Below are 20707 nucleotides of genomic sequence, written 5' to 3'. Positions count from 1 at the left end.
GAGAAAACTGACATCAGTGATAGAAATGAAAGTGATGCAGATGACCCGGAGGAGACATTTCATGAATTAGTACTAAAAAGTCAAAGTATTGAGCACGCAAAGAAAACTTTACATGATTTGGAGTGCTTTTTCTTAAAACTTCACTGCATTCCAAAACACAGCAAGGCTTCATTTGACAAAAAGAAGCTAGGAAAAGTGAAGCGTATTTGGGAAGGAAAAGTGTGCCAGGCATTTGATTGCAGTATTGAAGATTCTGACCTTAGAGAAGAAAAATTTGATGATGAAATTGTCAAGAAAGCCGAAGATTTTGATGCCATGATATTGTTAATAAAATCCAAGTGCCTAGTGTAAGAGTACCTGAAAAAATTCAAAAACTTTAGCTCCATCCTCTTGGTCAAGAGGAAACATAATGTCAGAATTCTATGTTAGTGTGTATGTGGTTTGACAAGCAAGGAATCTGAAAACAGAAATGGGCATTTTATGAATTCCTAAACCTAAAAGAGTTCTGATAAAGTCGTAAAGACTGTCACTGATTTCTACCAAAGTGATGAATATACTTGAATGTTACCAGAAGCAAAAGACAAAGTTAGAATTCAGAAGAATGTGTGTATGCTAAAAAGACTCATTCTTTGCAACTTAAGAGAACTGTACTCTTGTTTTAAATGGGAGAAATTAAACGTTAACATTGGTCTTCTAAATTTTGTTTCCTAAGACTGAAGTGGCGTATTTTATCTGATGCCACTGGCACTCATTCAGTGTTTGTCTGTGTGTTATCCACCAAAATGTAAAACTGCTTTTGGATGCAGAACATATTGAAGAAACATGCAAAGAACTTATAAAATTTCTTGTATGTGACTCTGAGAACTGTGACTGTGATGCTTAATCATTGTGATAATTGTTCCAGTCATGACAAACTGTCAGAATTATTAAAACAGAAATTAGTTTACAAATATGCTGACAATGAAATTGAGTTTAGCCAGTGGATAAACACAGATAATCGGGCAGAATCTGTCAGAATTATTAAAACAGAAATTAGTTTACAAATATGCTGACAATGAAATTGAGTTTAGCCAGTGGATAAACACAGATAATCGGGCAGAATTCATAAAGCAATCTGCAACTGTTGATGAATACACGGACAAGTTGGTAACAAAATTACAGGCACGTAAAGCACATTCATTTATATCCAAGTGTCAGTTAAAATATTTGGACAACATGGTTGTGGAATAACAGCAATTAGTATAAATTAACTTAGTATTAAGAAAACAGTCTTAATCATTTTTTTGTTTATTTTGTGCCAACCGGTTTCAGCCCATCGCAGGGGCCATCTTCAGGGCGAACATATGGTTGACTGCTGGTGGCCTCACTTCTACCAGGGTGTGGCAGGAGACTGTCACACCTCCTGCCATACCTTGGTAGATGTGATGCCACCAGCAGTCAACCATATGTTCACTCTGAAGATGGCCCCTGCGATGGGCTGAAACACAGTCTGTGTCGCCTGGCTACCAATAGCTGATGCATAGCGATTTGATTCACGACTCCAGTTATATGGCTTCTTCCGTGTATAGCGATTTTTCGACTATGACATGTGGGGCCTGAAGATGGCATCAATGTAATGCCAAAACTAGTAGCGCATAAGAAGTTCATAAAATAAATTTCTACAATACATACAGCTGTTGGTAAATTATTGCATCAAGACTATTAATATTGTCTGCAATATCATTCATATACAACATGAGCAGCAGTGGTCCCATCGCAAAATACTGCATCTATCTGACAGCCCTCATCCAAAGCTTTCAGTGTGTCAAGTGTGAGTTGGGTTTCACATGATCATTGTTTTTGGAATCCATGCTGGTTGGCACAGAGGAGGTCATTCTCTTCAAAATGCATCATTATGTTTGAGCTCAGAATATGTTCTAAGATTTTACAAGTGGATGTCTGGGGTACTGGACGGTAGTGTTGCGAATCACTTCTAATACCCTTTTTGTATGTGAGTGTTACCTGTGCTTTCTTCCAGCAACTTCTTTATTTGAGAGATCTATGATAGGTCACAGTTAGGAAAAGGGTGAACTCAAACTCAAATTCAGTACAGAACCTCATAGGGATTCCTTTAGACCCTGGAGCATTGCTCAGTTTTAATGAGTTCAGCTGTTTCTCAATATCACTGACACTATTAGTGATTTCACTCATCCTTTCAGTGATACGAGGATTAAATTGGGGCAATACTCCTGTGTTTTCCTTTGAAAAGGAACATTTAAAAACAGTCAAGCATTTCTGCTTTTGTTTTGCTACCCACAATTTCAGTTTGTGTATCATTCGCTAGGGACTGGACACTAATTTTGGTGCCACTAACAGTCTTTACATACAACCAGAATTTCTTTGGGTTCTGTGAAAGATCACATATTCTGCTATGGTAGTTATTGCAGCCTTCATGCATTGCTCTATTGGCATTCAAATGTGTTTCGTTCAGCCTATGTCCACCTACAGCGCTACACTTTGCTTTACACCTATTATGCAGTAATCTCTGTTTCTTTAGAAGTTTCTTTACAGCGACTGTGTATCATGGAGGTTCCCTCCCATTATGAACTGTTCTACTGGATACATGTCTATTCAGCGCGTGGTCAGCAATTCGCCTGAACTTGAGCTATAGTTCCTCTACATGCTCTTGCTGCCCTGTGCTGAAATTTTCAAGTTCCTCATTGAGATATGACACTAGAGATTTTTTTGCATGGTTGACTGAACTTGTATATCTTTCTACTTGTTTTAGTTGCCCTTTGTTCTTTGGTAATCATTGTTGCCACAACCGCACCATGATCACTGATAGTCAGTTTTGATGTGGACATCCTCAAAGAGGTCAGGTCTATTTGATGCCATTAGATCCAATATAGTTCCATCATGAGTGGGTTTCAAACTATCTGTTCTAGGTAGTTTTCGCATGTTCACCACTAACAAAACTGTAATTTTCTCAATTGGTTGTTGGATGATTTAAATCTCTACCTATGATTACAGCATGTTTGGGGAACTTGCTTACAAGCGAACTGAGGTTTTCTCTGAAGTTTTTTGTTACATCAGGAGATGAGTCTGGTGGGTGAAAGAAGGATCCAGTTATAGTTTTATGACCAACCCTGATCTTGAGTCTTGCCTGAACAGTATCACATGCAGCCTCAATTTCTATCTCAGTGGATTTGAGATCCATGTGTAATGGGACAAATACACTGCCTCCATTTCCCATCAGCTTATCCTTTCAATAAACACTTTAATTTTGCTCAGAAATCTCACTGTTATCAATCTCAGGTTTCTACCAACTTTCTGTACCTAGTGTTATGTGAGCTTCAACACTTTTTAGGAGCATTTCGAACTGTGGTACTTTGTTGCAAATGCTTTGGCAGTTCACCACTGGGATTTTAATACCTTCACTTATGGGGGCCATTTCTCTCCATATTACTCTTACACTTCTGGGTTTCCTACTGCTATCATTATCTGGATTGGATGGAGAGTTGCGTAATCTAAAAAGTCCTTGTGTGTATGCCACACACAGTCAGATACCTTGGTAGCAGTGTCTGATGTATAGTACACACCTGACCCATTTAGGGGCACCCTAAAGTTCTTAACCCTAAAACCCAAGTCCAGGAGCTCGCAGCCTACCTTCTCACAGAACTTTCAAATACAGGTAAAGTTATTTTTAATTTAGAACACCTGTCCAGAGGTAATGGAGCCACACACTTTTTATTTATTTAATGATTGGTGATTAACGTGTATGTTCACTCTCACAGTTAGTAGAACACTTTTCTTGCATAGGGAGTGTATTTTAATTACCCAACTTTTCAGAATACCTTAGAGATTGTTGCAAAAGCAAAAGTGTAGCAGTCTCTGCTTAAACAACAGGCTACAAATGATACTTAAACAGGGTGGATCCTCACCATCTTTTGTAAATGCATTCAGTGTTAGCCACAATTCTTCTGGGCTCTCATTTCATCCTATAAATAGTTCGATAGTGATCCTTCCAGTTTGATCAAACACAAACAGTCTCTTATCTTTCCTGACGACTTATTTGCCTTTGGTGACCATCGATTCTCTAATAGCATCATGGTCACTAATCCCTTTCTCAGTGGTGATACTCTCAGAAAGATTGGGTATGTTTATAACTAGGTCCAAAATATTTTTTCTACCTGTTTTCAGTATGATTATCATAAAGCTGTGTGTGGGTGGAGGGGGTACCAGAATATTCACAATTTTTGGTATTTGGCAACTAGATCATACAGTTGTCCACAATTTTTCTTTCCTTTGTAATGTCATCCACATCTAACTACCCAGAAAGCTGAGGCTGTCATTTTGATTTAGATGTAGTGGATTCAAAATAGCTGTGTTGCTTATAGTCACAATAAAGCAGTCTTGAATACGGTGTGAGTTTGCTTCTTGTGGCAATGCCAAATAAAGCAGTGATAACAATTGCTGATAATTGCTTTAAATGTAAATAAACCTGTTCATTTTGTAGTAGAAAGAAATAAAATGAATAATTGTCCTCAGACTTAAAATTCTTCCAAAATGTAAGACAATACTGTTTCAAGCAGATAAAATACCACAGAGGATTTGAAAAATGAAACATAGTCTGGTATTTAATGCTATTTATTTGTTTGGGTCATGTAGGTGACTGAAGAAGAGAACATTTGTATGGTGGTGGTGGTAATGTAGGATCAAAAAAATTCTTTAAATAACATAGAAGGTGAATTTTGCTGTAGGATTTTTTCTGTTCTATCTGATTAACTCATTTACACACAGAACAGAGAAAAATGTAGTAAAATTTTTTGGAGTACACCGATGGAGAATTTTGTGGCTGTGTAGCATTAGCTTGAAATGAAAATTATACAGTAGTTTATTTTAAGTTAGTGCCTCACCCTCTTGTGTTAGATAGCTGAGTGTTGTAATTGTTTCGCACCATCCCATGTCTTAACGAATTATTGTGCAACAACTGTAAGGATGTGATAGATCCTTGTGGAAACATGGTTCAAATCACCATCATGTCAAAGAAATATAAACAGAGTTGGATAACACTGGATCCTGTTTCAAAATTCACACTTGTTGCCTTATTGACAGTGCTCGTTACCAATTTGAGGGTATGCCATGTCATGAAGTACTAATCTGTATTGAAATTAGTAATAAAGATAGAAAAGGAAATCTGAATATCCAGTGGTGGTAAACAACAAGTGATCTATCCATATTTATAGAAACAAAAGAGAAGCACCTCTCCCTTGGGGGAGCTAGGCAACCCATTGCAGAACTTCAGTCTTATGAGCCAAATATCCCAGTAGACTGGGGATGGGGCAAAGAGAATCCTAATGGAAATACTAGAGAGGGGTTTTCCAGTTCCGTCATTTACCTGGCGACCAAGGGAGACTACTTGAAAACCTCAGTCGAAATGACTCTATAAGTCCTGCTCAGATGCTGCACCTGCCCCTCCCAATGCCCCTCCCCCCCTTCCCCACACACAAAAAAATTGGTGTCATGTTAAATGTGTGTGTGCTTTTCATAATATCTTCACTGTTTTGGGATCTTTCTGTTTGATGGTAATTGTTTTTTCAGGAGAGGTGTGGAATTGTGGTAGAAACAAAAGGGGAACATGTTGTTTGTTTCGCAAGGCAGTGTCAAGATTTAGAGGATGGTGGTGAGCTATTTTCTACAGAATACATAAAACAATGTTGTGAAAACAACGTACTTTTGGATTTGAAGAAATTCAGGTAAGTGATTTAAAGATAGGTACATGATACTGATGACAACTGAATTTAGACTTTTACATTTTTTTATATTTACTACTTGTTTCCATGTATAAATTAAATAGCCTTGATTGCAAACAATGGAAAATCCAGGATGGAATGTAACAATATTATGAGAAGGTAAGTTGCTACTCACAATATACCAGAGATGCTGAGTCGCAGATAGGCACAACAAAAAGACTCTCGCAATTATAGCTTTTGGCCATTAAGGCCTTTGTCAACAATAGACACGCATACGGACATGCTCACACAAATGCAACTCACACACACGACTGCAGTCTCATTCAATTGAAACCAGTTTTCGTGTGTGTGTGTGTGTGTGTGTGTGTGTGTGTGTGTGTGTGTGTGTGTGTGTGTGTGTGTGGCTATTGTTGACGAAGGCCTTAATGACTGCATGCTATAATTGTGAGAGTCTTTTTGTTGTGCCTATCTGTGACTCAGCATCTCCACTATATGGTGAGTAGCAACTTTCCTTTTCATAATATAGTCTTGATTGCAATGTACTGTAGTTACAAATAGATGATAACCAGTTTCAGTTGACTAGCGACTATCCTCAGATCATGCTTACATTGTAAATAGTACCTGAGTATAACTTTAACCCCATCATTGCTAAGTATAACTTATCAGTATTGAAAGGGTGGTCAAAGCATGACTCTTGCTGTATAAAACCAGTAGGAGACTTATTTGCATGTGTCATGAAATTTGTGAATTTTCTATATGCTTACTGATTTCAGGGAAAATAAAGATTTTTTTTGTTCTCCTGGTATATGTAGCAGAAATACAATTGACTTTTGTGTAAATACAGTCTTTATTGTTGACCATCTACATTCATTTGTAGATTTTATTCATTCATTCATTGTGTTCCATAAATACGATCATGGGGAACCTCTAGGTTGGTGGACTCAGTCAAGCTGTGCATTAAGGGGGATAAAAATCCGAAAATGTGAAATTTTTTTTTTCTTCCACATTTTCAGGTTTTTATCTCATTGTAAAATTTGCAATTTTCCGAATAAAATGATACACATATCACTTATAAACTCACATGGGAAGTATTTTATTTTATTTTTTAAAATATAATCTACACCGGTTGAAAATGTTAAAATTTTTATGTGCATTACTTCAAGATGTAATACAATCGGTAATTTTTTTTTTTATATATATAGAAGGCTGTGGGTTGCTGTGTTATAAAGTTTAAATTGCGTGTTTGTGTTAGTAGCACTGTAAGAAACAGTATCGTATCATTTCATAGTATAAACACATGTTGTATGTCGAAGTGCTAACGTTTTTCCGAGGAAAAGTGACGAATAGATTAGTAAATCTCTCAAAAAGTAAAGTATGATGCCAAAACGAAGTGTTTTTTAGAAATGTGGGTTTCATGGTAATAGATTTTTGAATAAAGGGAAACATTGTGTTCAACATGTGGCATGCAAAGTTACAGACAATGAAATACAGGCAAACTCGTCAGTATCTAGAGAAACACCCATTAGTGCTTCGAAGATTAAAATAAAATGTTGTGATACACAGTTTTTCAAAACGGAAGTGATGTAAATGGTAGGTTAGGTTATATTCTGATAGATTTACACATCCTAATAACGATGTTAGGTGAATGTGTGTGTTGTAAAATATGTGGAGGACCAGTTAGTTTACTTGAAGACAGTGAGGTATCAAACGGACTAGCCAGGAAACTTACCATTAATTGTGCCAGTTGTAAATATACTCATTCATTTTGGAATTCTGATAAGTGTAAAGATAAGTATTTTGAAGTAAATGTTAGGTGGTTTTATGGATTGAGAGCTTTTGGCAAAGGACACACTGCAGCAGAAACAGTGTGTGCCGAGATGAATACGCCACACCCACCTTGTAAAATCGACAAGTGTGCAGGACTTATTGGAGCTGCTGTGGAATCTGTTGCATGTGAGTCAATGAAGGATGCTGCAAACGAAGCTGTTGAAATAAATGATGGTATGTCTGACATACTAGTAGCGTTTGATGGCACTTGGGAGAAGCTCGGCTACAATTCTAAGAATTCTGTTGTACGATGACCAGTGTGGAAACTATAAAGGTAATAGGTTTCCAGATTTTAACCAAACATTGTTATAAGTGTAAATCAACAAATGAAGAAGGGCATATCTGTGACAGAAATTATGAAGGAACAGGGGGTGGTAGGGAGGCCTCTGCAGCTATTGAAATTTTTAGTCGATATGTGAACGAAAGGGGAGTTTTTTTACACTAAATTCTTAGGTGATGGAGACACAAAAGCATATAACAGTGTAATAGCTGCTCAGCCTTTTGGTTAGAAGATTATCACAAAACTGGAATGTGTTGGTCATGTCTAGAAGGGGATGGGCACCAGGTTGAGGAAGTTGAAACAAAGTTTGAGAGACAAGAAACTTTATGGTGGTAAAACCGTAAGAGGCAGGCTGACAGGCAAAGTGATCGATGAACTACAGCAGGATTATGGGATGGCCATTAGATATAATACTGGTGATTTGTTGAAAATGGAGCAGGTGGTATGGGCTACCTTCTTCCACAGACTGTCAACTGATGAAAAACAAGTACACCACCTTTGCCCTCCTGGACCTGATTCATGGTGCAATTACCACAATGCCCAGTACTCAAACAGTTCATACAGCTATAAACATTCCATCCTAGCAGCAGTCATGGATATTCTAAAACCGATTTACAGAGACCTGACAAATTCGGAATTACTGAAGAAGTGGTCAGACTCAAAATCCCAATGAGTCGTTCAATAATCTTATATGGACTCGCTTACCAAAAAATGTTTTTGTTGGAATTGAAACACTAAAGTGGGAGGTCAGTGATGTTGTTATTGCTTTTAATGATGGCAACATTGGTAGGGTGAAAGTGCTACAGCATATGGGAATTAATCCTGGAGCAAACTGTATCAGAGAACTTGAACAGATGGACAAGGTTCACATTGATAAAACAGAGTATGCAGTATAGTTGGCCATTAAGGAGTCCAGAAAGAAGAAAAGAAGAAAAAACTGTTGTATATTTCCCTAAATCTCAGAAACCACTTCGAGTAGAAATTCAGATTTTGAGGGAGTAATAACATACATATCCTGAGTGTACTGAACTAAAAGAAGATCATAATGTTATGTATAATTAAAATTATTTAGGACAATGTACAAAAAAGTACACAAAATTTTAACTGTATAATTAAAAAATTGTATTTCTGAAAGCAGTGGCTGAAATGCAATTATTGTAGTTCAGTAGACTCAGAACATACAGTTTAATGGCCTATAAAAGTTTCATGTCAATGGCCCTGAAATACAGGGAAGCTAGGTCACTAAATTTAACATCGTCGGGATAGGGCATTCCAACTCCCCTTAACAAAGTGAAGCAGCTACATTAACTACTGTTAGACTACTTTAAGTTGTTCATTATCACTCAAAGCTCCATTTCTAGCTTCATGTATTATGTGACCACATTGCTATTTAATAAAGAACAATAGTTATATCTTTCTTACAAGAACAGAGGCTAATTTACATGGACATTTGCTACATATCACACACATAGAGATCATAAAAGTTCTAGACTCAACATAATCAGATAACTTGTAGGCTTGACTTTTAAAAAAATGTTTTTTTATTTTATTTTGAATTGATAAGGATTCTCAATTTGTGTCTGAGGGGAGTTCATCGAAAATAATAGCTCCAAAATTCTGAACCTAGGTAAGGAGTCAAAGACTACAAAGCAATTACTTGTCTGTCTTGTATTACATTGGAGTAAATTAAGAGTTCAACTGAAACTATTTTTTCAATATTAGCAACAAATACCATTGAATTGGGAAGCTAGTTTGAGTATTCCAGTGTCTTTGAAGAGACCATTCCACTGCATTATTTACTTTACTCAGTTTACTACTTGCTTTTACTGAATTATTATTGTTGTCCAGTTGGAACCTAATGAATCCTCAGAGACAGTATTTTTGAAACTAATGTCAATTGATGTTGTGAACAATGTCTACAGAAGTAAATCTACTCCATTTTTAATTGGCTGATGGCTAATTCACAGCACAATCCATACTCGTGCATTTGACAATGGTGTGACACTGCAAAAAGAAAGGAAGGCCATGCACTTCATTTGTTACTGTTATCTTCGTTGACAGTAGAGAGGATAAATGGAATAGGTTTTTTTTTTTTTTTTTTTTTTTTTTTTTTTTTTTTTTTTTTACATATATATGGCATTGTAAAGCTGTGTTATATGTATTTAGTTCAAGTAGCTAAACTGATATGGCCTGTTGCTGAAAAGTTCTTTCTTTTTGGGTCATTTATTGTTAACTGAATGGTATCCAAACTTGGCGAGGATTTATAAGAAGATTGTTCCTTCTTTATTGGCAGTTTCAAAACAGAGGACTCAATTCAAATGTGTTGTACTTCTGTTGAATGCCATCCACCTGAAGAATATTCTAAAAGTACAATCACAAATGGGAATGAGGAAAGAGAATGCTGTGTGGTGTGGTATGATCAGCAGTTAAAGAAATATGGTACAACTGATGCCATTTTTACAAGAAACTGTGTGGTATTACATGAGGAATTCATTATGATCCCCATGCGGGTTCTGGGGTTTAGAATAGGCCTGCGGCATTCCTGCCAGTCGTAAGAGGCGACTAAAAGGAGTTTCAAACGTTCGGCCTATATGTGATGGTCCCCTCTCGGGTTTGACCTCCATCTTTCCAAATTCTTCCGCAGAGCGAGCCAATTGGGGAAGAGCACCTTACATGGTGCATTTTGTCCATCATGTATTGAGACCTCTAGCCAGCTTTATTGTCGTCGCATTGCCACCCCACTCATTCTCCATCTCTTGGGCGAGGATGCGTTCCTGAGTGCAATTTCCACTATGCACTGTGCAGTGTTGCTTTTTGCATAGGCGACGACCATGGACTTTATTGCACCTAGTATCCATCACGGTAGCCAGTCCGTTGTGGTGGGGCTGCCATGTACCCTGTTGGTTGTAGCCCCCTGACAACACAGGGATTGCTCTACTGATGCCTGCGCCATCAACTCCCCACGTATGCCAAGGAGTAGATGCCTATCTCCCTGGGGCATCAGGACTCCCGGCAATGGCCATCCTGCCAGGTGGCCCTTGCTGTGGCTGGGTGGCGCCGTGGGGAGGGCCCTTGGTCGGAGTAGGTGGCATATAGGGTGGATGACATGCATTGAAGCGTGGCACATCTTCTCTTGCTGGTGGCCAGCCACCAGCAGTCTCTAAGCGTTCGAGGGCTCACTTTAAAGCTAATGTGTATGACCCCAAATTGTTCCCCTCCCTGGCCACACCATGGGAGGAAAGAAAGGCTATGAATGACAGCGAAACGTATTTTCTTTTTTAAATTTGCATCTGTTTAAGAATGTATGACAATGCTTGCGTTGGGTGATGAGGACTTGCATGACAGAATTTGGTCAACGGCAGATGATGCGGCTGTGTTGTGAGATGCGGGGAGTGGTGGTGCAAGGTGCGGCGATCAGCTGTTGGTGCTAGCAGTGGCGCACTGTGGTGTACTACGTCTTCCACCAGAGCGTATAAGTGTCGGTTCCGGAAGGGGCGATGCACAGATCACAAGGGAGGGGGAAGAGGGTTGACACTTTCGAATCACTTCACACGCATACTTTGTTTCTTACACTTAAAAAAGGGCCATGCCTTTTCTTTTGGGTGTACTTTACTTATTTACTATTGCTTTCTACTCACTACTATTTCCTACCGGACTACTACAGTAGGGGAGCAGCAAGGAACACTCTTGCTCCCATTGGACAACTTAAGCATGGTATTCCCCATGAGGCTGCTGTTCAGGGACAGCAGGAGGGGGTGACCTAAGTTGTGCAAAAAGTCCTTTTCTAAATGCTACCCATAGTGATAAACCAATTAGGATAATTATTAAAGGGGTACATACAGAACTAGGAATAATTACACGACTGAGATACTGGTGGTGGTGCCACTTGATGATGTGCGCGGTGGCACGGTCCAGCATAATCTGCCCTAACTCTTTGTTTACCAGGTAAGTTAAAGACTAGACCAGCTGGGAATGTGAGTGATTGGGGAGAGATGGCCAATTGTCAAGTGACGGTAGTACCATCGGTTGCTCTGGTAAATACCACAAGAGAGGGGGAAATTGAACATTATGGGTGTAAGAAAAGTGTGCAAACACTTCCTCAGTAGGGGTAGTGACATCACAGTGAGAGCTATTAAATAGTAAACCGCTACTGTTGAGTAGCACATGGTAGGATTGGGTTTCTCGAAAGTATTCATAACATACGATAGTGGCTGTTACTGGGTCGGGTACAGTGTGGAAAATACTATTGCCTATAGCAACGAACTAATCTCGTTAGCTCCAGCTGGTAGTTATGTTATGAAAGGTAAGTATTGCAGTGGATGAAAAAGTAGTAAGTAATTACCTGAGGCTGTAGTGGCAGGTGAAAAGTCGAAGGTTAACAGACTCGTGTGCACTATGTCACTCAACTATGACATAAATCATATGAAAATTAGACTTAATTACGGCAGACAAGACAAAGAATAGGGAGAGAAGTAGTAGCGTTCGGGGCATGACTGATTTATCGCAAGGCAACAGCTGTGCCAGTCCATGTGTTTGCACCATGGTCTGCTTATACAAAGCGTTCAGTGGTAACATAACATAGAATTTAAACGACTCCAAAACTTTGTATCAATTGGAAACTTTCTGCATGGTAAAATGAATTATGGCTAACGGTTCTGCTCTGACATTTGGGGTGGCAGCATAAAACAGATTATTTAAGATCACTTACCACAACACACACAGGAACTCTTGCCTGTTCACAAATAACCTCAATAAAACAACATATTACATATCCTCATATCAACAAAACTTTGCTGCCCTCTGGGGTATAACAGCTGGAAGTCATCTATCCTCTCTTATCAACTTACAGGGGTAGAACAGATCAATTCTCTTTCATAGCTTTGTGCATTGAGTTAACCAGTCAAGGAACTATCGCTTACGAAAAACGGAAGGCATGGACAGAAAAAGAATAAATGGTCAGGAAAGATTCCAAAGAACTGCAGGTGTATCAGTAGCAACGGGGTAGCGAGGGAATGAGGGGGTCGTGCTGGAAAGAGGCTTACTCATTATCTTGATTGGCATTTGTGCAAAAATGTGGGATTGCAATAATCAATGCCTGCAATTGATGTGTAGGTGGAATTCGCAGTATTTAGTGGTTTTGTAAGTGATTTGCTGAATTGGAAGCTTTAGTAATGGATGTTGTGGCTTAGGAGGAAAAGGGATTTGACCAACGGGAAAAATCATGTTGCGTTAATGCAGAGTTTTTCTGCGTATAATCGTGGACAGCTGTCCGCGATCACGACGCCAGGGTAGCGCGATGTATGGGCCATTTATGCCGAGTGGCCCACCCATGGCGAACTGGAAGGGTGCTGATGTTAAAGAATAAGGAATTGGATATAATCAGGAACAAGTTCAAGTAACAGGTTTCAAAATGAGAATGATTCAGCGGTGATATATCCACTAGTCGTAGGGTTTTTCTTCCCCCTCCCTCTGGGGGGGGGGGGGGAGGCAATATGTTTCAGTAGCATTGGCTACTGACCAGGGTGGAGACTAAGTCGAGCCTCGTAAAATGTCAATGAAGTATAGATCAAAGAGATAGGTAGCCAATCAGTTTATGAAAGTGAAAACTGAAAGAATAAACCAGTCAGCTGGGCACTCTGTGAGCACTAATCACATCATGGAAGGCACACGGGCCTGGAGGAGGGAGGCACAAAGTAATGGTTGAGATTGGAATGAATAGACGAGTGACTGAGAGCAATGGTAGTAACCCAGTGCAATGCATGGGCAAGGAAGACATGGGGCGATTACATCTCGAACTACTGCGACATTGTACCATAAAACTTTTATTCATTAGTGTGAAAATCTCGTGCTAACTATATTTCTAACAAGATGACACATTATTGCGCTTGGGAGATGACATCACGTCCTGGGTGCTAATCAACAACTATCTAGTGCTTATTTCAGTGGGTGCTTCAGTCTTGTTATATCATGGGTGTGTTTGTTTGAATAAACAAAAAGGTGTCTCACACTCTCTGAACGCTGGGCGGGCCACTGTATCCAAATAGTAGCAGTGTCGATTTCCGTGCTTGCTCATAACATCTTTACTTCATCAATAAATTACTTCATAAGAAGTAGGGTGAACAACAACAAAACCTGTATTTGTCTGGGTGAACTTTTAAATGTGCAACACACACATGGAGTGCTAACTACTATTCTTCTTTTACGTGGGTGAAATTTAATTACTTCTGTCCTGCCACAAAATCTATCTCACTTACCTCTCTACAGCGAGAGGGTAGCGCACTTCTTCTCAACTTCAGGGGCACATTCAATTCTTCTCTATTGGGTATTTTGTATAACTCAGGTGCTTCACTCTCCTCTGAACACACCAATCCGGCTCTGGGCACAAACATGGTGCATAATAGGATTCCAGAATCACTAACTCATAAAGTCGTGTATCACGACTGAAGGGGAATCTAATGTAGTGGGAGTGTTGCTGCAGTGCAACATATCTAAAATTCAGAGCTGTGGAGGGCTTTTACCTACTGGAGTCATAAATATAAAATACAAGTGCATATTACACAACACCAATGGCATAAATTAAAAAAAAATACATGCATGAAATAACGTATATGATATAGCAATGGTGTCAAATGATTGTCAAATGCTTAAACCTAACATAAAACCATAAGGGGAGAAAAATGCAAGTTATTTGGTACCAATTATTAATCAGCTATCAACTGGTAACGCACAGTGGGTCAGACATCACTCAACGCCTCTAATCATACAAAAGGCACCTAACACTGAGTGGTAAAATAATTTATCAAACTCGGTACTTGTAGGCTGGTAGTGCTATAAAACTGGCAAGAGGCAGAAGCGGACAGAGGCAGGTTTCAAGTTAGTGCTGAGATTGCAGAGCAGCAGTGCGACGAGTGGAGCACTGAGATAGCGGAAGAGCTGTGCGGCGCGTGTAACGCTGAGCTAGCTGGGCAGTGGCGCATATTTTGAGTGAGCAATGCCTTGGGGCGTTGGAACGAACCATTCACAAAACGCAGTCCACTTAAATTAGTAGTATTAGAGTGGATTTAGTAATTGTTGTAAAGAGTATTCCAACTCCATTCACGAATGAATCGATAAATATGAGTTAATGGGCCGTGATGGGCACATAAAGGTGAAGCCATTTACGAATTTGGAAAAGGACCAGGTAGTTGGTTATTAATGTGTGTCAAACTAGACAGGAAGTGCTAGGGTGGTACTATACTATGAGGGAGGCTCGGAAATGCAAAGTGCCACCAAACTAAATGGCCGTGTGCTTCATTATTGTGATGCTTTTCCGTTTTGCATTCCATCAGCTGGAGGTCGCTTGCTTCTAAACTCCCCTCGGAGTTACAGTCTGATCAGTGTACACGTTAAGGGCTTAGGTGTGCAAATAAATTTATGGGTGGGTTTCCAAGTGGTTGAAGTGACCCAGGCATTGAGACGGAAGGCTGTAAGAAATCAAAGTTAAAATAGGTATTGTGTAAAAAATATGGGACCTTTCTTTGTTAAGTTGCTATGCATGGATTGATAGCGAAGATAGTTCTAATAAGCGCATGATACCTTTAACAGCGGCAGGCAGCAGCAAGTATGGTGCGCGGAGAGAGAGGAAGAAAGCGGGGAGGGGACTCAGGCGGCGACAGCTGACGCGGCTAGTGGGACGGCGCTGGTTGGGGAACGACAGGGGGTGGGGGGGGGGGGTAACTGCAGTGTCAGGTGATTGAAATGACTCTGCCCCACACAAAAAGGCCACCGTATGTGCAACTCCTGGTTGACAGCTGACTCTGACAGGCAGAGTGCACGTTTTTGCAACTTCGCGGTATCAGGGTTCAAATGGGAAAATTACTTAATGCAATCACTTCTTCATACTATATTCTTATTTAGTGTTAACTGTATTGGTACTGAACATAGACCTGCTGTCCGACCACTAAGTGTGTCATAACACATAAATAACATAAATAAAAATAACATAAGTAAAATACTGGTTAGAACTACGAATTAATTAGGCCAGGCCACCATTGCAGAACAGGCTGGGTGGGTAGAGTTCTGTTAATCTCCTTCAGAGAGGGAGGCCAGGGTGACATCATAGTTATCATAGCATGGGAGCATAAAATACATATTGTATGTGTAGAATGTTCATCTGCAAAGGAAAATAATAAGGTGGTTACTTGAGCCTTGTTATTTTTTCTTTTGACTGATATAACTGTAAGTAAGTAGTAGTACCTGGGTGTTTAGTCCCTGGATCTAAGGGCATATGGGTGTTTAGATCTCAGAACGTATCTAGGGCGAGCTGGGGGTGGTGGAACTTTCCGTTTTCTCCACTTCACAGGGCAAACAGAACCTGCTGGAGGTCTGACACTTGTCTTAGAAGGTGTGTGTGTGTGTGTGTGTGGAGGGGGGGGGGGGAGGGGGGAGCATAGTTTCTGAATAGCGTTTTAGCCTATCGAAATGGACGATCACTTTGTGGTTGCGCAGTTGTAATTCTGCATTGACAGGAGAGGTGAACCAAATAATTGAATATGGTCTGTCGTACAGAGGGGTAAGTTTCTTCACTCTTCCTTTCTTTACACTAGGTTTTTTTAATAAAACCAAATCACCAGGTTTATAGGGGTGGGGGGGGGGGGGATGGCATTTTTATTGCTTCTTTCTATGTGCTTCCTGGTTGCCTTGCGGTTGTTCCCTTGTACCTTCTTCCAAATGGCCTTAAGGCAGTGGGCTAGTCCCTTAACGGCTGTGTGATTGATTCCTGGAGGTAATTTATTGATCTCAAAGAGGGATTCCATAGGGCGGCCAAACACTATCTCATAAGAGGTATGTTCAGTGGCTTTGTGGAAACGGCTATTGCACACACTTGCCACGTATGGAATGTATCTGTGCCGGTCACTGTGAGTTGAGTTGATGTAATAGGAAAACATTCGTGTCACAGTGTGATGGACACGTTCAATGCGGCCATTTGCGTGATGATGAAAAGGGGTGGGCTCTCCATTTTTTAATTCTCAGCAATTTGCAAACTTGGACAAATAAATCGGACATAAAATTGGTTCTTTGATCAGTTATTATGGCTTCAGGGCTTCCAAAAGGAAGGACAAGATTATCTACAAAAGCTCGTGCTACAGTTTCAGCTGACATGTCAGTGATGGGTATCAAAATAAGATGTCAGGAAAAGTAATCAATAATAGATAGACTATATTTACTTCCTTCTGTACTTACAGGAAGTGGCCTGATTATGTCCAAAGCTGCGAACTGAAAGGGTTTTGATGCATCAGGAAGAGGTTGTAAGGGAATTTTGATTCGTGGGGGTGGTGCTCTTTGGGCACATGGTAGGCAGTTTTTTCATATACTTGGCAACATCTCACCATCTGTTGTCCCACCAATACTTCATGGAAATGCGGGCGTTTGTGGTTCGTCCACTATGGCAAGCTTGGATGCTGTTGTGGCACTGGGCAATAATTCTTGATTGCAAGTCTTTATGTACTACTATATGCTTACCCAGCGGGAGTCTTGCAGTGTAGAATTCCATCCTCTGTAACAAAATCCGGATGGGAGCATTACTGCCAGCATTTTACATCATTTTCCTGGGAGTCTTTTAATTCGTCAATTAGCAAATCGTCTGTTTGAACTACTCTCATTTTTCTACTAAGGGCGTCAGCATTCCGGTGCAATCTTCCAGCTTTGTGTTGCACTTGGTAGTCATACTCACTCAGTTTCAGGGCCCAGTGGGTGAGACAGCTGCTAGGGTCTTTTAAACTTAATAGCCACTGAAGTGCTACATGATCTGTTACTATTGTAAACTTTCTACCGTAAAGATAGCATCTGGCTTTACTCCATCAGCACTAATAATATGCCCTAGGTACTGTACTTGACTCTCAGCAAAGGAACATTTCTCTATCTTTAAACTTAGATTAGCACTTCTTAGTCTAGACAAAACATTTCTTAACCTGGTAACATGAATCATTGGAAAGTGGCTGGCACGTTGCGCAGCCCGAATGGCATTCTCAGAAATTCATATAGACCGGAGGGAACTACAAACGCTGTCCAGTGGTGCAATCGGTATTTGGTGGTACTCATTCTTCATATCAAGGGTAGTGAAGTATTTGCAATTTCCTAACCTGTCCAGTGTTTCGTTGATATGGGGGAGAGGGTAAGTGTCAGGAGTGGTTACCTTAGTTACTGCTCTCATATCATCGCAAAGACGGTAGGTCTTCTCTCCATTGATTGATTTCTTGGGGACCACAACGAGTGGGGATGACCTGGGACTGACGGAGGGTTGTATTATCCCTGCCTCTAGCTGCTGTTGGATAGTTTCCTCCACAACCGGCTGAAGGTGATACAGTGTTCTATATGGTTTCTGCGCAATGGGCCTTGCATCTCTGGTGGAAATTTCATGGTAAACAAGGTCAGTAGCCAGCAAATAACGCCTTTCCTCGAATAACCAGTAGTGTTCTTCCAAGACGGTACAATTTGTTTTGGTCAGCACAGGCAGATGGGCTAACTTATCATTAAATTTGTCTTTGAGCACAGAAGCAATATGACGTATGTTATGTTCCAGAAGCCGGTGTTTATGGTTAGATTTTGGCTTCTCTTGTATAGGGTGGCTTTCTTCAATCTCGTGGCCACTAGCTATAATGGTGCCACTAGGAATCTCTACCTCCTTTGCTCCAAAATTGTCCAAACAGATGGGAACAAAAAATTTCTTCCCCTGCACTTCTGCTGTTGTTAAACCGCATTTAACATGGACCTATAATCTGTCAAGGACATCAGAATGAGATTTGCACTCTACAGCGGAGTGTGCGCTGATATGAAACTTCCTGGCAGATTAAAACTGTGTGCCGGACCGAGACTCGAACTCGGGACCTTTGCCTTTCGCAGGCAAGTGCTCCATCATCTGTGCTACCCAAGCATGACTCACGCCCCTTCCTCACAGCTTTACTTCCGCCAGTACATTGTCTCCTACCTTCCAAACTTTACAGAAGCTCTCCTGTGAAGCTTGCAGAACTAGCACTCCTGAAAGAAAGGATATTGCGAAGACATGACTTCACCACAGCCTGGGTCCAGCACACAGGGGCAGGTGGGGATGTGAGTGGGATGCGCCCAGCTGACCTAATGGGAACTGATTTCACGACAATGTTGGGATTGCTAATTGGAATAATTAAAAATAAAAACCAGTGTCTTTCGATAATGAGTCTTGGCGCTTTGCTTTAGAGGGGTCACCAGCGAAGGAATGATTTGTGTTTCCCTCTGTATATGCCTAAGTAGTGTACTAACTGAGGAAGATGACAAATGATGGAGCATGCGGGAAGAGTCATGGCCAGCTGGTTCTGAGATATTATTACTAAAGCTAACATCTACAGTAAAGTTCAAGGAGTTAATACCTCCTAACAAAGGAGGGCCCTCGCTTGGAGTGGAGTCACTGGACAGGGCGGACCATGAATGGCTTACAGCTTTTGTTCAGCATCATCTAGTGGTGCAGGAAAACATGCTGTGGTGCAGGAAAACATGCTGTGGTGCAGGAAAACATGCTGTGGTGCAGGAAAACCTGCTGTTATGCAGGAATCCTGCTTCAGTGGCCCACTTGGCGGCAAAGGATGGTGCCAAAATGGTCGAGGGTGGAGTAGTAATAAACCTGCGTGGAACTCCTGGGGCACCCTGCACTACACTGCACTATTTACACTTCACTGTTTGGAGTATTCCAATTGATGATACTGGGAGGAAGAATGAGGCATCCAGCATCTGGCTTTGTTCACACATAGTCAATTGAAGCACCTCGAGAGGGGACAGCCCACTAAGGTGTCGTGGAAAAATGCGGTAGCACTCCACTATTTAAACAAACCCCAACAGAACCATGACACTGAACATGGGGTAAGAATCTGCTGTTTTTCATACTCCAGCAAAATGTGGCAGATGATGCAAGCCATGGGGCGTTGTCCAGGCGAGCTGCCAAGAGCGTGGGTGGGAGATGTTGCCTCTTTGGAGCAGTTTGGCGTATGTGGCATCCGGAAGGCGTGGGTGTCTAAGCTCTCCCTCCGGCAGAAGTAACTTGTGAGGTTGATGGGAGACTAGTTTCCCGTCATCTGTTGCCACAGATGGAGGCAGTGGTAGGAGTCGCCACAGCCAGAAGCTGAAGCTGGAGCAGTGAAACCACAGCAACACAAGATGAAGGACCTGAAGCTAGTCCACCATATTATCAATTAGTGTGGAATGTCACTTTGTACAAAAGTATAATGGCAAAGGTCTGAATCTAACAAGTACATTGGCAAAATCTACTGCAGAAGACCTAACAGGTCATAGAATTTAATGTTAATTATCTCGTAACTTAATTAGCTTCACATAAATTGAAATATATCACTCAAAAGTTGGAATGCCAATCTTTCACGTGAATAATGCCACAAAGTCCATAAATATACCAGGTGTACCGGTATGAAATGAACGTTTTTTTTTTGTGAAAATGAAACACTAATTTTGAATTGAAAAGTAAAAACATTTTATTCAGCGTACTGACCATTGCTTTCTATACATTTTGACCACCTTTCTGGCAATTTGTGGACACTACGCCAATAGAAATGTTCGTCTTTTGAAGCAAATCAATCAGACACCCAATTTTTGACTTCTTCCTAAGAATTGAAGTGTTCCTCAGCCAATGCGTGTCCCACTGATGAAAACAAATGGTAGTCGGAAGGGGCCAAGTCTGGTGAATACGGCGGGTGGGGTAGCAGCTCCCAGCCAAGTGTTTTAATTGTATCCTAAACCAGTTTTGCTTTGTGTGCAGGTGCTTTGTCATGTAAAAAATTACTTTGCCATGTCTTCTGGCCCATTCTGGTCTTTTTTCGATCAATTTATACTTCAAATTGATCATTTG

General features: G+C 40.6%; 1 protein-coding gene across 1 annotated transcript in view; it reads left to right on the top strand.

The window, feature by feature from the left end:
• LOC126481134 (uncharacterized) overlaps nucleotides 1-20707 on the top strand; it is a 177319-nt gene that overhangs the window by 5482 nt on the left and 151130 nt on the right. Inside the window, exon 2 of the mRNA XM_050104688.1 lies at nucleotides 5581-5735. Within this exon, the coding sequence (XP_049960645.1) occupies nucleotides 5581-5735 (155 nt within the window). The remainder of the gene's footprint in view (nucleotides 1-5580; nucleotides 5736-20707) is intronic.

The sequence above is a fragment of the Schistocerca serialis genome, chromosome 1, assembly GCF_023864345.2.
Source record: "Schistocerca serialis cubense isolate TAMUIC-IGC-003099 chromosome 1, iqSchSeri2.2, whole genome shotgun sequence".
NCBI classification, from domain to species: Eukaryota; Metazoa; Arthropoda; class Insecta; order Orthoptera; family Acrididae; genus Schistocerca; species Schistocerca serialis.
This window is presented reverse-complemented; position numbering and strand designations above follow the sequence as displayed.